This window comes from Ascidiella aspersa, chromosome 2 (assembly GCF_963924565.1).
Source record: "Ascidiella aspersa chromosome 2, kaAscAspe10.2, whole genome shotgun sequence".
Taxonomy (NCBI): Eukaryota; Metazoa; Chordata; class Ascidiacea; order Phlebobranchia; family Ascidiidae; genus Ascidiella; species Ascidiella aspersa.
In genome coordinates this window covers 15429769-15443382 of record NC_139448.1, presented here as the reverse complement: position 1 = coordinate 15443382, position 13614 = coordinate 15429769, and the positions used below count along the sequence as shown (strand labels likewise).

The window sequence follows — 13614 nt, the reverse complement described above, 5'->3', positions numbered from 1 at the left end:
GCATACGGATGACCGCAATTACGACTGGCTGGTTAAACTGCGCAGCCATATATACAGTAACAACTTGCAATTTTTTGGGAGACGCTTTTCGTCGAAAGTTAAAGCACTTTTTCCAGAAAGTTACCGCGAACCATAACAACTGAAAATTAATTTTTAAATTTGTTTCACTGTTGTCAAAACATTATCAGCATTATTTAAAAAGATGTATTGTTGCGTAACAGTAGTGCGTAAGTGTCTGGCTTCCCGTTAGTGAAATTTTAAACAAATAAGCAATTAAAGAAAATAGCTATTCTTGGTAAACGCCGTACACGACAGCCACAGCGCACTTGTCGCCGCTCTTCCACGTCGCTTCAACGAAGTTGTCCGTCGACTTGTCCCACATAAAGCGACTGACACAGAGGAAGTCGGCGTTGACGGATTCGCCCAGCAGAAGGTAGACAACGACCTTGTATCTGCGCCAATTGCAAACACTGTTCTTAAAACACCGATATTTAAATTTAATGAATATAGTCATTTGGCGTTACAGATAAAGGAAATTTGGCGTTACAGATAAAGCCAATTAAATCGTCCGCTAGCGCCTTTTACTTCAGTCACAAATGAGCTGTTTTACATTGGTTTCAAGAATGTCATTGTCACCATTAGTTTATGTGTTTTTACAAGTATTGCTTTCTTTTATACCAGTACTTCCCAACCTTTTTAGGTTTGCGACCCATTTGATGTTGTGCGACACACAATAAGACATGACCAAACGGATAAAGTCACATATAACCTGCATCTTTATTACTGGCGTACGCAGGTTTTTTTTAAGGTTTGGTTTGGGTGGCCGCTAAGTAGTTTTAAGAGACCGCAAGTGTTTCATTTAAATACCAAATAGTTGCAAGTCCAAAATTTGGGAAACCGCTGGAGAAATTTGGGCGACCGTTTCGGTCCCCCAAAACGCCTTAAAAAACACTGCGCGTACGTACTGGAAAAGCTAGTGCGATACAACATATCTAATTGTTAAGTAATTGTGATATTGTTCCATAAATTTTAAGTAATGACAATGCAATAATTTCCCGAACAATAAAAAACTGTAACACGTAGAAATGCTTCGCGACCCTCCTGAAATAGCTTTGCGACCCACTGGTTGGTATATAAGCACTGTTTTATACAATATGCCGTTTGGCAAATGCTCATAAATGTCGCTCACTGTTTTCTAATATACGAAAATCTGCGAGAGTGTTACTTTTTCATATTTACAATATTTATTTTTGAATTAACTGCATTTACATGTAGACTGTAGCAATCAAAAAAAAACATGAGACATTTTAAAAGAACGAAAAACGGCAAAGAAACTACGATGTGATTCAGATATATGGATGTATGACATGTGCAACCATATGGTGGTTTAAAGTAGGGGTCACCAAACTTTTTTCATGAAGGGCCGGATTTTACTAGGGCAGTGTTTCTTAACCTTTTTTACTTTGGGGCGCACCTAGAGACGTTTGAAAACGTGGCGGCGCACCTTACGAGCGAAGCGAGCGCGAAATTTTTGAGGTGTACAGATATTTCTCTTGAATTGCCTGCATTTTTTATTAGGTTTTACATTTGCATATCTTTAAAGGGACTTCCGGCTTTAATCTTTGAGACTAAAAACGTTATTTTGTTCATTAAAGTCTTAATCAGATTAATTTTGGACGGGTTTCGGCATGTTTTTTTTCTTTCGCTCGCGGCGCACCTAGCAGCCTTCCATGGCGCACCAGTGCGCCGCGGCGCACCGATTGAGAAACGCTGCACTATAGGGACTAGCGATTGCGGGCCGGATTTAAAATGATGTACTTTTTAAAAATTAAGATTGAGCTTTATAAAATTGTCGTTTAGTTTTAAATTTCATAGGGTTTACCAAACCTTTTCATTAAATAACTATAAGACTGACGATCGCGGGCCGAATATGAAAAAAAGCTTTATTAACTTGATTATCGTTAAAGGGAGGACATGCAACAAAATCTGTATTGAGCTTTAATAGATTGTTGGTAAGTTTAAAATTTCGTCAAAATTTCGTTTGAATTGCATCCGCCAACATTTGAACTGTCATTTTTATTGCGAAACAAGGTCGACTGTGCTGGCCGTATTTGGCCTGCGAGACGTAGTTTAGTGACCCCTGATTTAAGCTGATACAGCATAATGTTTTTGGAATTTTCTAACCCGACTCTTTAAGAAGCTAATTTCGAAGTCAGGTTTTCACTCAATATTTTGCATTTCAACAGTGTACAGCATAACCTATGACCTACAACAACTTAAGGGCCTTAATTAAGGGGTGTTCGATAATATAGGATTGGGACCGATACCAAGTGGTAGTATCGGCAGTCTTTTGATACTAGAGTAATATCGATACCGATCCGATACCAAATTGGTATAGAAATTTTAGTTATAATTTGCAAACTAACGCAACGATTCTACCTTGAAAGGAAATCTTACGAAAAATTAGTAAGTTAACAACTGGCGGTAACTAAACTTATTAGGGCATAAGAATCTAAAAGAAATCCTTCGAACGTTTTAATTTTGTCTAGTTTGATAAGTTTTATAGCAATGACGTCATCGCAATTTTAAATTTCGGATATCGGTATCGGACAAAATATCCAAAATCAGACATCTCTGGTCTCAGTTGTTAAAACATAAACTTTGGTTCATTGCATTGCCTTTAAGAAGGTAAAACGTTAACACCACCATTTATATGTTGAGAGTGCATTACAGATTTCATTTATTAAAGCAAAACACCATTACAAGTAACTTTATGCCCACCGCGAACCACCTTCCGCTTGTATCAAGTCCTTTACATTGAATTTTATGCGTTCGCACACCCGTAAAGTCAATCTCTGCTTCTCGTCAGAACTTTGAGTGGTCTGAAAATGTTCAAATAATAATAGCAGCAGAATGTCATGACTCGGACTTAAATAGTATTGCCTAATTTCATTTCAATATTTTAGTTTAAGGCCAAAAGTAAAAAGGTGGGGAGCGGAATGACAAGGGCGTTTGTCATGTCTTTAGTTTGCATAAGAAAGTTTCCTTTTTCACATTGTCCTGCCTCGGGTTTAAATAATTTCAACTTGATTCTGTAACATTCTAACCAAAGCAAATCGGACGCATCTAGCATAACAAAACGTCAGCTATACAGTAAGTTAGTCGGACAATAACCTGCAATAATTCACTCTCCAAAATATTTTGAGCAATTGTTTTGATTTTTTCACAGGGAAATGATAGGATTGTAGGCCTGCACTGCTGAGATGTGCTGTCTTGGGTTTGTTCGTTACAAACTGCGGTAAAATAATTTGTGTCAATTAACTATCGGCAAGTCCGTTCAATAATTCAAAAACAACTCATATTTAGGTTTTACTGTTATAAAGCTTAGGTAATCGTGCTAACAGCTTAGATTATAGAGTTCTAACATAGTTGCAGCCTGTGCATCTCCTTTCCTTGTATTTTTTGCAAATATACACTACAACTGTTAAAAAGCTTATACGTACGTGCATTGTTCGACGTATTGGCGAGTGATTTATTAGTTTTGGCAGTTGACTGTCTTGATGAAGATTTTTTCTTGCTTTTCATATTTGCATCTACCTTGCAATACTGAGAAGTTTTAATTACTTAATATAACAAGGCCGCTGTGAAAGCTGCACGAGTAAGCTAAACTCCTGGGGCCTTTTTAAGAATACCCTTTTGACTAGTCGTTTTTCTTTATTCCGAACGCTATAATTCCATTAAGTGTAGAATCGGTTCATCGTTCGGCGGTAAGAGAACGAAGATTGACAACGCCAGCAAAGCAAATCAAGGAAAGAAAAATAGTAAACACAAAGCGACAGAAACTTTTAAAAGCGAAGAGAAAGGGTACTTTCTAGCGAAAGGGTGAAAAACACTCGACAGACTGTACTGCTACGACGTCGATGCGACAAAATGAGCTGGCACTCTTGAGGTATAAGGACTATACTTGATCAGATCCGCTCCACCGGCGCTTGAGCGTTCATTCCCGTAGCATACCGCTGCCACTCCAAGTGTCCGTAGGGCTTGACGGGTCGTCGTATTGTCGAGCACCGAAACTATTGTGACAGGAAACAGCAATGAACTAGCATTGAAAAAAAAACGAATTGAAAACTTCTTTAAAAGCTTAGTTTACAGGTTGCGCTTTTGAAAAAGAATACTTACGTCACTGATAAGGTTGTGCGGCGCACCACTTATTATCCTACTATATACGTTTGGAACAAATTAAATTCATGCGAAAACTTAAAGAGATTTTTAAAGAAATAATACAATCTTCACAGGAAATTTGTGGCTGGTTAAATGCTGTGGTAAAAATAAAAACGTCCATACTTTGAAGAAAATAACTGTTCTGGTCAGCAGAACGGACGCATTGTATGCTTTGGGGGATTAAAAGAACACCTGGCGTAAATAAAAAGTTCACAAACGAAAATCAGTAATTTATGTGCAAAAATAATAAAACAATTCTACAACATTTTAGTAAGACTAACAGAAAATAAGTGAAACCATCGGTTGACGATTTATACAAAATTCGGAACAAGAGATAGCCAAGAAAACGTGTGCTGTAGTAAACAACTGCTCCAACCTCTACCACAGCAAAGTAATTTCTTAGCCTGTTGCCAAGTTTTATAGCTGAACTGGGATAGGCTAATTTCGCAATCAAACAAGCTGAAACATGGATTTTGGCAAAATCGTTAGGGCGCCTTGCAAAAGTGCTTTGGGGTACCAGTGGATGCCTGCATCACTTTTACCCATGGTACTTGAAAGCTGAAAAAATGTAAAAGTCCTTAACGGATAAAGGGCGGCATGCGCCAGGGGTTCGCTGAAATAAACGCCGTAGCAAGACGCCACTATATGGTCAACCACCAAAGTTCCGTGCTTCGTCAAGGGAGCGAAAACGCCGCGTCTCTGCGTTCGCCTTAACCCCGCAACTTTGGCGCCTGCTAGCGTCAGCGAACCGATAGGTTTTAGTCCGCCCGGTGGCGTTGCGAACACGATTTGGCCGACTTTTAAGCGCGACGCGTGAATTGCGTTTGCGCAGTTCCGCCAGTCCGGCGTAAAGCTTCGGCCCGACTCACTCGTAGTAGAGTTGCGTGGCATGCACGACTGGTCAGCGACGAAAAGCATGTGGTTTGGTGTCAGGGTCAGTTTTCCCCGATCCGTATTGACTTCGATGAAACTACTTGAAACTGATGAGTCCTTGTCGAGAAAGGCAACCACCTCGCTGTACTGCAGTGCGCCACTGGACCTTACGGAAGCCAGGATAGAGTCGCCGACCTTCAGTTGACTCATTGGTATTGTTTCTCCGCTTTTAAGGTGCACGGAACTGTCAGCTGTGAAGCACCCACCGTACAATTCCATATCCGAGTTTTCTGAATAAATAGGTATAAAATAAAGGTAGTTCACTGCAAATCAGACATTGGAAATAGTTATAAATTTAATGACCATCAAAGTCTTAATTTCGGTTTAAATAACGCTTGTTAAATGGTTGTTTGGTCTTATAAAACTTTATAGATGTTCAACAAAACTTTATACAGTATGTGACCATTTGGTTTGGGGATTATTTCTATGGTTTGGAGATTATATCTATGAAGGCGATTTAGGGGGAAGCTCCAAACGGATCCCGAACTGTTTGTGTAACCGACACATATACTGTTAGTTTTGACGTGGTTTTGGCATCGGTTGATAAACCTCATGTTGTCATTGTTGAGCACATTCGATGGACATGCTTTCTTCCAGGTGCCGCGGGTAAGCAAATACAACGATATACACTTTTATTTAGCGTCCCGATTGCTTAACGTGCGATGGGTTTGTTTCACCCCGTAAAGCCTGTGCAACTGTCGGTGCTTTGTTCGATCCATCATAATGCTGTGTGAAATACGCACCTCACGTGTGGTTATGAGTTTATTTCCTTTGAAATTTCCGCTTACTGTTTGAACAGGCTGCTACTGCGATGGACGGCTAATGCCCAAAAATAACAACTCGTTCAAAAAACGACGTAAGGCTCGCGTTGAGAAATCACACACAACACACACGCATTTTCTCGGCTCTTAAAAAGAGAAACAGTTGTTCCCCTAAATGTATACTTCTAACGAGAGATGAAAGAAGCTTAACGTCTTTTGAAAAGTTTCTGTACTTAAAATTGCCTAACAACACGGTATAAACGGTTTGAACAAGTCAATTTGGTCACAGCCCAATAGGTTTTTCATAGTACAACACAAAAAAGTGTGACTGGGTATGTATTTTAAAAACGTTTTTAATCCGAAACAGGTTGGCCCTTTTATTTAAATTGGTATGACTAATTTTAAAGCATTTGTTTTTTGACAACATGACACAAAGTCGGTTTACAATTGGTAAATAGGCGTTTCTTTCGTAAGTATAAGGTAAAAAAGTTGCAAAACAGCCTTAAATATGTTCAAGTGATTTATAAAGGATTTATTGACTTCGTTTAAATCGCATCTCTAAGTAAAAGTCAACTCATTCTAAATCCCGAATATATAGATTTGCAAATCACATTTTTTGTTTTGGTTTGTAAAAGTTGGAAGATTTTATAATGGGACAAACTTGTTGGATGTTTTGGCAAAACACCGTTTGTTGATGTATATAACGTTTATATATGTTTTCCTGGATGTTAAAGTATACTTCAGTGTGGGTTTATGTTGTAATAGGGATGAGGTAGGATAAGGATTAGTAAAAAAATAAAAATCAGCTTTTGATGAATATTGATAGTGATAAAGAAATAATTCGTATCCGCCAAAAACCAAGGTCTTGTCTGCCATTGTAAATTTTATCAGCATTGTTACCGTCATAAATATGGTAGACCTAAGATTTAGCGTTAATTTTGCGCCGCTCACCTGCTACGACACTTGCGTGGACGAAGGTTCGTTTATGGCGGACCCAGTCGAAGCCCGCCATCACCGCCAAGCGGGCGAGATAGCCGATTTTGTTTCGGTCGTTGTCGCTTGTGATAAAGTCCACCGCGCGCCCTTCAGGTAAACAAAAGCGACAAGGTTTGACGATGCGACAATTCGCAATAAAGCGATGCCAACAAACAAGCGCTGATGACAGATGGGTTTGGCCGCATACTTACGGGCCGTTTCCAAAACGGTGATGGTACTGCGTCAGGGGTCGCGCGACGTTTTTAAAGGGCGAAGTGGTATAGGGTTAATACTGTTTTTTGTTGACTTCGCGCGAGTGAGAATTACGACCTGCACCAAAGTGGCGCGGGGTCGGGTAGTTATATAAGTAAGTTTGCTAAACCCCGTTTTTATGCTGAGCGAAGGCCTGTTTAACACACAACGATATGTATTTCAAAACTTATTCCCTTTAAAAGTGAACTTAGGTATAATTATTCTCCATTTTATTATTTTTCAAAATGCGTTTAAGTCGTTAATGAACATATAGTCCTAAAACTTAATTTCTAACTTTTCAGTGGTTACAGATGTTACAGGCGAATATCCGCTACTGGAGTTGTTTAAAATATTTGCTGTAAATAAATAATTAGTTCTCGAATCAATATTATATGAAGAAATCGGGGTGTGTATAGTCAAAAGTAAATACCAATAAACGTAGGTGTAGAACTGTTTCATCGTTCCCTTTCTTGGCTATTACTCAGCATCGTTATTACCTTCGTAATGCAAAGGTGATTCCAGTTTGTAGATCTGATGGTCGATGTAGGATCTTAAAACTCTAAGCCTCAGACGGGGCCATCGGCTTTGCACCAAAAGGGCGAGAGCATTCACCCTGTCCTTGCACCTCTAACAACAAAAAAATGGGTTATTATAAGACCGGTCCATCTCGGTGAACGGTAAACCATTTAGAACATAGACTACGAGATGAAAACACACCAAGGTAAGGTCCAGAGCACTAAGTAATTTACCACAAAGACTGTTTCTTTCCTGAAATTAGGGAATTTCAAGTTTATAGGGAATTTATATTTAAAGCGTCTAGCTTCCTGGTGCCTAACTATAAGTGTGACGTTTCTCAACAGTATGTGTTCCATGTTCTTCTTTTTGTGGTTTTTGTGACTTGTACGACATTGCTGCACTCAAATGGCGACATTAATGTTAAAAAGGTCAAAGTGCGAGTTTACGTGACCCCATCATTTTAATTTTATGATAGCTAATGTTTGTTGTTTCCACATAAAATAAATTACGTAATCTAAGTCCCTGCGTTGTTCGCACGCGACAAATATTGATTTAAATTAATTTTCAAAATATTTTCTCGAAAAAAAAAAACATTTTGGATCATTCGTATTTCAAAAATGCTTTCAATCACCGTGAACCATGAAACGTTTTTCGCGATTTAATAGTTTGCATTACTTTCTGATTTTATTATCATTTTTAGCTTACTTTTTAGGGAAACGGCAACTGGCAAATTGATTTACATAACTGATGTGGGTAGTCATCATTTTGCGGAAGTAGTTACAATTATTTATTTATTAGTTTACAGCAGCATCCCAGTTTCATGCTGCTAGATAACTTCCTACACATAACACATCATAAACTTTTTCGAGCCAAAGTTTTCGTTGGGTGGACGAACCATGGCTAAAATATTTATGCTTAATCGTTTTCTCAAATTACATCGTATGTTTCTTTAAAAATTATCATCCAAGAAGTGAAGAGAATTACAAAATGGAATATTATCCTAATCTTTGTCCCCCATTATAAAGCAAAAGATAGGTGCTGAATTTTAAATAAGAGGATCCTCAAGGAGTAAAAAAAATGTAAAAAATTTACATTAAATTTGCGGTGAAGACCCTTCGGTGACTATTAATACATATTCATGTAAAGTGCCTCTCACACCCTTACCCATCCCACAACGGATAGGCCTACTTGACTATAAATACCTAGTAATGGTACTGGGGGAACATAAATCCCCCTTAAATGACTTGACAGTTGCACACAATTAGAACCAAAAAAGGGTTTTAACTTTTAAGAAACCAAATGCGACTTTTTCTATCCTAAGATTTGATAGCTTTCATCCCGAATTAACTGTGTGATACCCTATATAGTTTTTTAGGTGTGTTTTAGTTTAAATACGTACAGTATAGACAGTATTGTAAATGTGAAACATAAACTTGGCTGGCTATCACTAAAGGGGGAGGCAAACACAACCATAAAGGGGCCACAGGGGATATTACGAACTGATCCATACAATCAAGTAAAGACGACTCGCCGTGCTGACAATTAAGGGCTTTTTCCTATAAAGAGGGAAAGTCATAAGTGGGGACCTGGGCGAATCTGAAGTGCTTTCCAAACTTCGCAGTTTACTACACTTACCTCGCTTCGGTAAGCGGCCAGCGTTTTGTCAAGGATTCGCGTTGCCCTAACACTGCGAAGAAATCTGAATGGCGGCGACTCGAGGTGGGTTTGGAATTAACGTCAGTCGTTATCATATAGTCACAACAACCGTGAAAAAGCGCACCCAAGGCTTCAGGGCCGTCATTGAGCCAAACGCGATTGGGTAGCGACCTTTTGTCTGTGCCTGGTCCCTATTTTCTGAGAAAACACCAAACCAAAACATCCTATGTTTAGAATGGTACGCCCGCTCGTTAGGTCAACAACACCGGCACGGGGCTAACTAAGAGCGTTAAATGTAACAATTTATGAATTGTAACACAGGACAATTGCCCCCAAAACAACTGATTTACAACTTACAATCGGTTTAGGTATGCAGTAAACCGTTTTACTCGGTTTTGTCAATTTGTTGCAAACGGGGAAGCCGCTAAGAAAGGCAAACTCTTCAAATGAACGACGAAAGCGGGACAAACTAATCTAATAGAGTTGACTATAAGAGTTATTGGATTCAAATTAAGTGATTTTTACGTGATGATTAATTATGTTTTCCTCCTAATAAAATTCCAAACAACTAAAACGACCGTTACCTGTGCCACCACAATTAAGCAATACATAAGAAAATCTGACGTAATGAAGCAAACTATACAGATTAATCATTATTCGTGGCATTATTAAACGACAAAAAAACGCACTTATGGCACTGGTTGTTGGGTTGAGACAACAAAAAGGCATTATTCGTAGAAAATTTTATAAACCCTTTTGTATCCTAATTATTAACCTAGGTAAATGTTCTCAAGAACGTGAAGTTGTTAGCTTTCAAGTTACTCTGTTCAATTTATTAATATTAATATCGCTGTTACAACCTGCATTAATTTATTATTGATATATTTGTCTAATCGTGGTAAAATTACATACGGGTATTACTTAAAATTTGTATTTTCATTTTAACAACGGAAGTGTATATCAGTAAACAACTTATTTGCTTGTATAGAAAACTGGGTAAAAACATCGACGTGTTTGCCAGGGTTAAGCAACAGAAAAGTGAGTCTGAGTGACCTTGTTTTATATGTGATCTTATAACAGTTGTGAAACGACGATCACTATTTATGCCAATCGAGAAAGACAAGATCAATAGGAAAAACATAAAATATTTTTTTTTTTTTTTTTAATTTTTTTTCAAAAACGGTCACGTATAATATATTTTACGGTTGTATCTGCCCTATATATATAGCAAAATTGTGAACCGGTTGAAGAGCTGTCCTTCAAGTTTGTCACATGACGAAACGTAGTTGGTTTAATGGAAAACGTTGTGTTTTTGGGATCGTACGCCAGAAGCAGTAAAATGAACAAAGGCAAGACATTTTCAAATATGTCATATAAGACCCGTAGTAAAATTGGAATGTAACCCTTCTTGAAACGCAACCAAAATCTTTGCTACCTCGGCCGAGCTTTGATCTCGCAGCCACGATCAATCAACAAATTCTTGGCAGAAGTACAAAAACGTTTGACACACATATCAGCAACACACTACAGCCACCCTCAAACATTTTTTCGTGTTTTTTTGTAATGGGGTTTTCTTATCGCATGCTTCAAAATAAAATTTTGTTGCATTATTTTGTCAAAATCTGCGCAAGATAAGAAAAGGGACTATAAAGTTCTACTATCATGTATAATTTTGATTATCAAAAAGATTTTTTTTAGTATTAAAGATTTTATTTTCAACCTATTTTATGACCTTCACAAGAATCATTTTTTTAAATATTTGTCAAAAAATTGTTTTACTATTGCAGGCCGGTGATATATAAAGTTGAAAATCTAACATTTATATTCAAGTTTACTCTTTTTCTCTAAAAAAGTACCGTCGCCTTATTCGCCCGGCACACGTTTCTCCCTTTACACAACATTTGCCGGCGCAGATGGAATAATGGAACTGCGGTCAAAAAAACGAGACTATTTGCGAACCGAGAAGGTTGGACAGCCGTCGCTCGATTTTGCTGACGCCAAATGACGAGCGGTCGTTGCTGCTTCCGGGCCACTTCTGGGGGAAGTTCAATCGACAGCTTGTAAGGCACCGAAGGCAGCGGGCTTGTTTGCCGAGAGAGTGGATTTTTCTAGATCTAGATCAATCGTTGCGGTTGCGTAACCGCATGTATAGCATTGAGACGGCACTAGTTTTGCGGTGCTGCGGACAATCGGCTGCGGTAACCGCAAATGGCGTGCGCGCACATGGGTGTGTGAATGCGTCGGCTCGGCCGTTCTCATTCGCGAGAGCATTGGACAAACGATAGGTGACGTAAAGTCTGGCCCGTCACTTATTCTCCCAGCCGGTGACGTGACGTACTATACACCCGTAAAGGCAGGCAAGGCAGGAGGAGATCGATATCGTAAAAGTTTCCGGTTCGGTCAAACGTTAAATATTAACTCGGAGTATAAAGCAACTGGCTGCCGATGCTGATAACCCTGCCTCCGACCAACCTCGTCGTGCCACAGTATTTCGCAAAATAAACTCCACCTTATCACCGCGATTGTCCGTAAAGGGCGTAACTAATGTCGCAGTTTAGTTGTATATCCATGCACCTAAATATAGGTAATGGCCATTTACGCAGAGCAAAACAAGGCGTTTCCCCAGGTTACAACCGACGAGAAGCCGGCACCGTCACTATCCGTTTACCGACTAGTTCTTTTTGCGATTGTTTTTTGTTTAAAGTGCAAACCTTTCAGCTCTGACGTTTCGACTTTTGAAACTGTTTGTAAGACGGTCGCTGACGTTGCGAATTCGCGTGTGAACGTTTTTAAAATGGCCGCCGATCGGCCCATATCAACGGGTGGATCAGTTTGATTACTTAGTGACAGTTGACCATTCGGGATAAACAGCCTCAGTAAACAGTTTGAAAACCAGAAATATACTCGCCTACCCAGTCAGCTCACTTCTAACAAATTTCTTTGCTGATCGGCAAATGTTTAAAGCACTCCCGGAAGTGCTTAATGCTTTAATCAAAAACACAATGCAAATTAAACCACTGTACCAGCTTTTTTTGTTTAGGATAGAAACATGCGCCAGAAAACATTTATTAAAATTGTTTTGGTTGGAGCACTTTTATAAAACAAAATGTGGGGAAACAAGCGATATTAGCCTACATTAAAAACGGTAAACTGCGTAACGAAAATACCTTGAGACAAAACCTACCTTTGTCATTAGGTGCAGCCTCTCGTTCGCCCGATCGTAGATAATGTCGTTGGCCCTCACATTGGTCTGCAACGCAGCGTACCTTGAAGTGCCACGAACTATTCGACCTTCACTGGGACCGCTTGCCCCAAGTGTTGTTTCCGACATAGCTGGAACACTCTCGCCTATCCTTAGGGGCCTCGCGTTCCTGTTGACACGTCGCCTTCCGGTACCAGGGCCGGGGTTGCATGCATAACATGCCATAATCAAAAGCAGCCAGGTGGCGACCGCTCGGACTGGAGAGGTGTGAACAAACATCATCGTTCAAGCAGCAACTGGCCAATTCATCCATACAGGTCGCGGTCCATGCCGCATCTATAAGGCTCTTCCGAACAAAACCAGCGATCAGCCCTTTCAAGTCGATTTTTGGTGGGAATTCGCACTCTCTTCTTCCCCTCCTTTCTGCACTCAAGTCTTATACGGCCGACGCGCGAAGGCTGATGATTTCACGACAAAAACGATTGTAGCTTGTAACACGCCGCGTTCCTCCTGTCGCTCTGCTGTTGTGCGCGATTTAAGCCCGTGGAAGCACCGCGGTGTTGCTCTTGTTGACTTTGTTTGGCGGCTATCCCGTGTAACGATGCAAACGGCTAAGACGTCGAGCAAACAAAGCAAAGCTTATGCGAGAAGCGAGAGAACACTCTATGTAAAACGCCACCTTTTGATCGTCGTAGTGGTCGTCTTATACTCGTACACAACTCACAACTGAGTCAAACTTGCGCATTTTCTCAACAAATCCACGATATACTTATCCACAGTAGTGTTCCCAATAATTGCTCCGTCGCGTCACCACAGCGTCCAGACTGTCTTGAGTCGTTCTATTGTCAAATAAAACAACTTTTAGAGTTGGAATTTCGAGTATTGCCTTTCCTTTGCTCATACCGAATCACAAGGCCCTTTTTCGCCAACTAGTGATATTTGTGTTTGCGAGCTTATTTAGTGCGAAAAAAGGTTTGTTTCCCCTGCTTAAATTTGTCTAATTTAAACTTTATATATCGCGCAGAACAAAAAATGTTTTTCATTTGCTTAAAGTCCTTATTTAACTTGCTATAAAAGGCCCTGACAGCGGTCGTACAT

At 39.6% G+C, this 13614-nt stretch overlaps 2 protein-coding genes across 2 annotated transcripts; both read right to left on the bottom strand.

Annotated features, from left to right (window-relative positions):
* Positions 1-286: 286 nt before the first annotated feature.
* Positions 287-4613, bottom strand: LOC146163924 (dynein light chain Tctex-type protein 2B-like). Its single transcript, XM_083383153.1, has 4 exons — positions 3504-4613; positions 3175-3293; positions 2782-2882; positions 287-452 (listed from the first exon to the last, which is right to left on the bottom strand). Exons 1-4 carry the CDS (start codon positions 3583-3585, stop codon positions 287-289), a joined length of 468 nt encoding a protein of 155 aa, XP_083239279.1. The 5' UTR covers positions 3586-4613.
* Positions 4614-4671: 58 nt separating this feature from the next.
* On the bottom strand, positions 4672-13007 carry LOC146163923 (desert hedgehog protein-like). The gene is made up of 4 exons (XM_083380631.1): positions 12499-13007; positions 7640-7769; positions 6867-6998; positions 4672-5384 (listed from the first exon to the last, which is right to left on the bottom strand). Exons 1-4 carry the CDS (start codon positions 12796-12798, stop codon positions 4672-4674), a joined length of 1275 nt encoding a protein of 424 aa, XP_083236757.1. The 5' UTR covers positions 12799-13007.
* Positions 13008-13614: the final 607 nt, after the last annotated feature.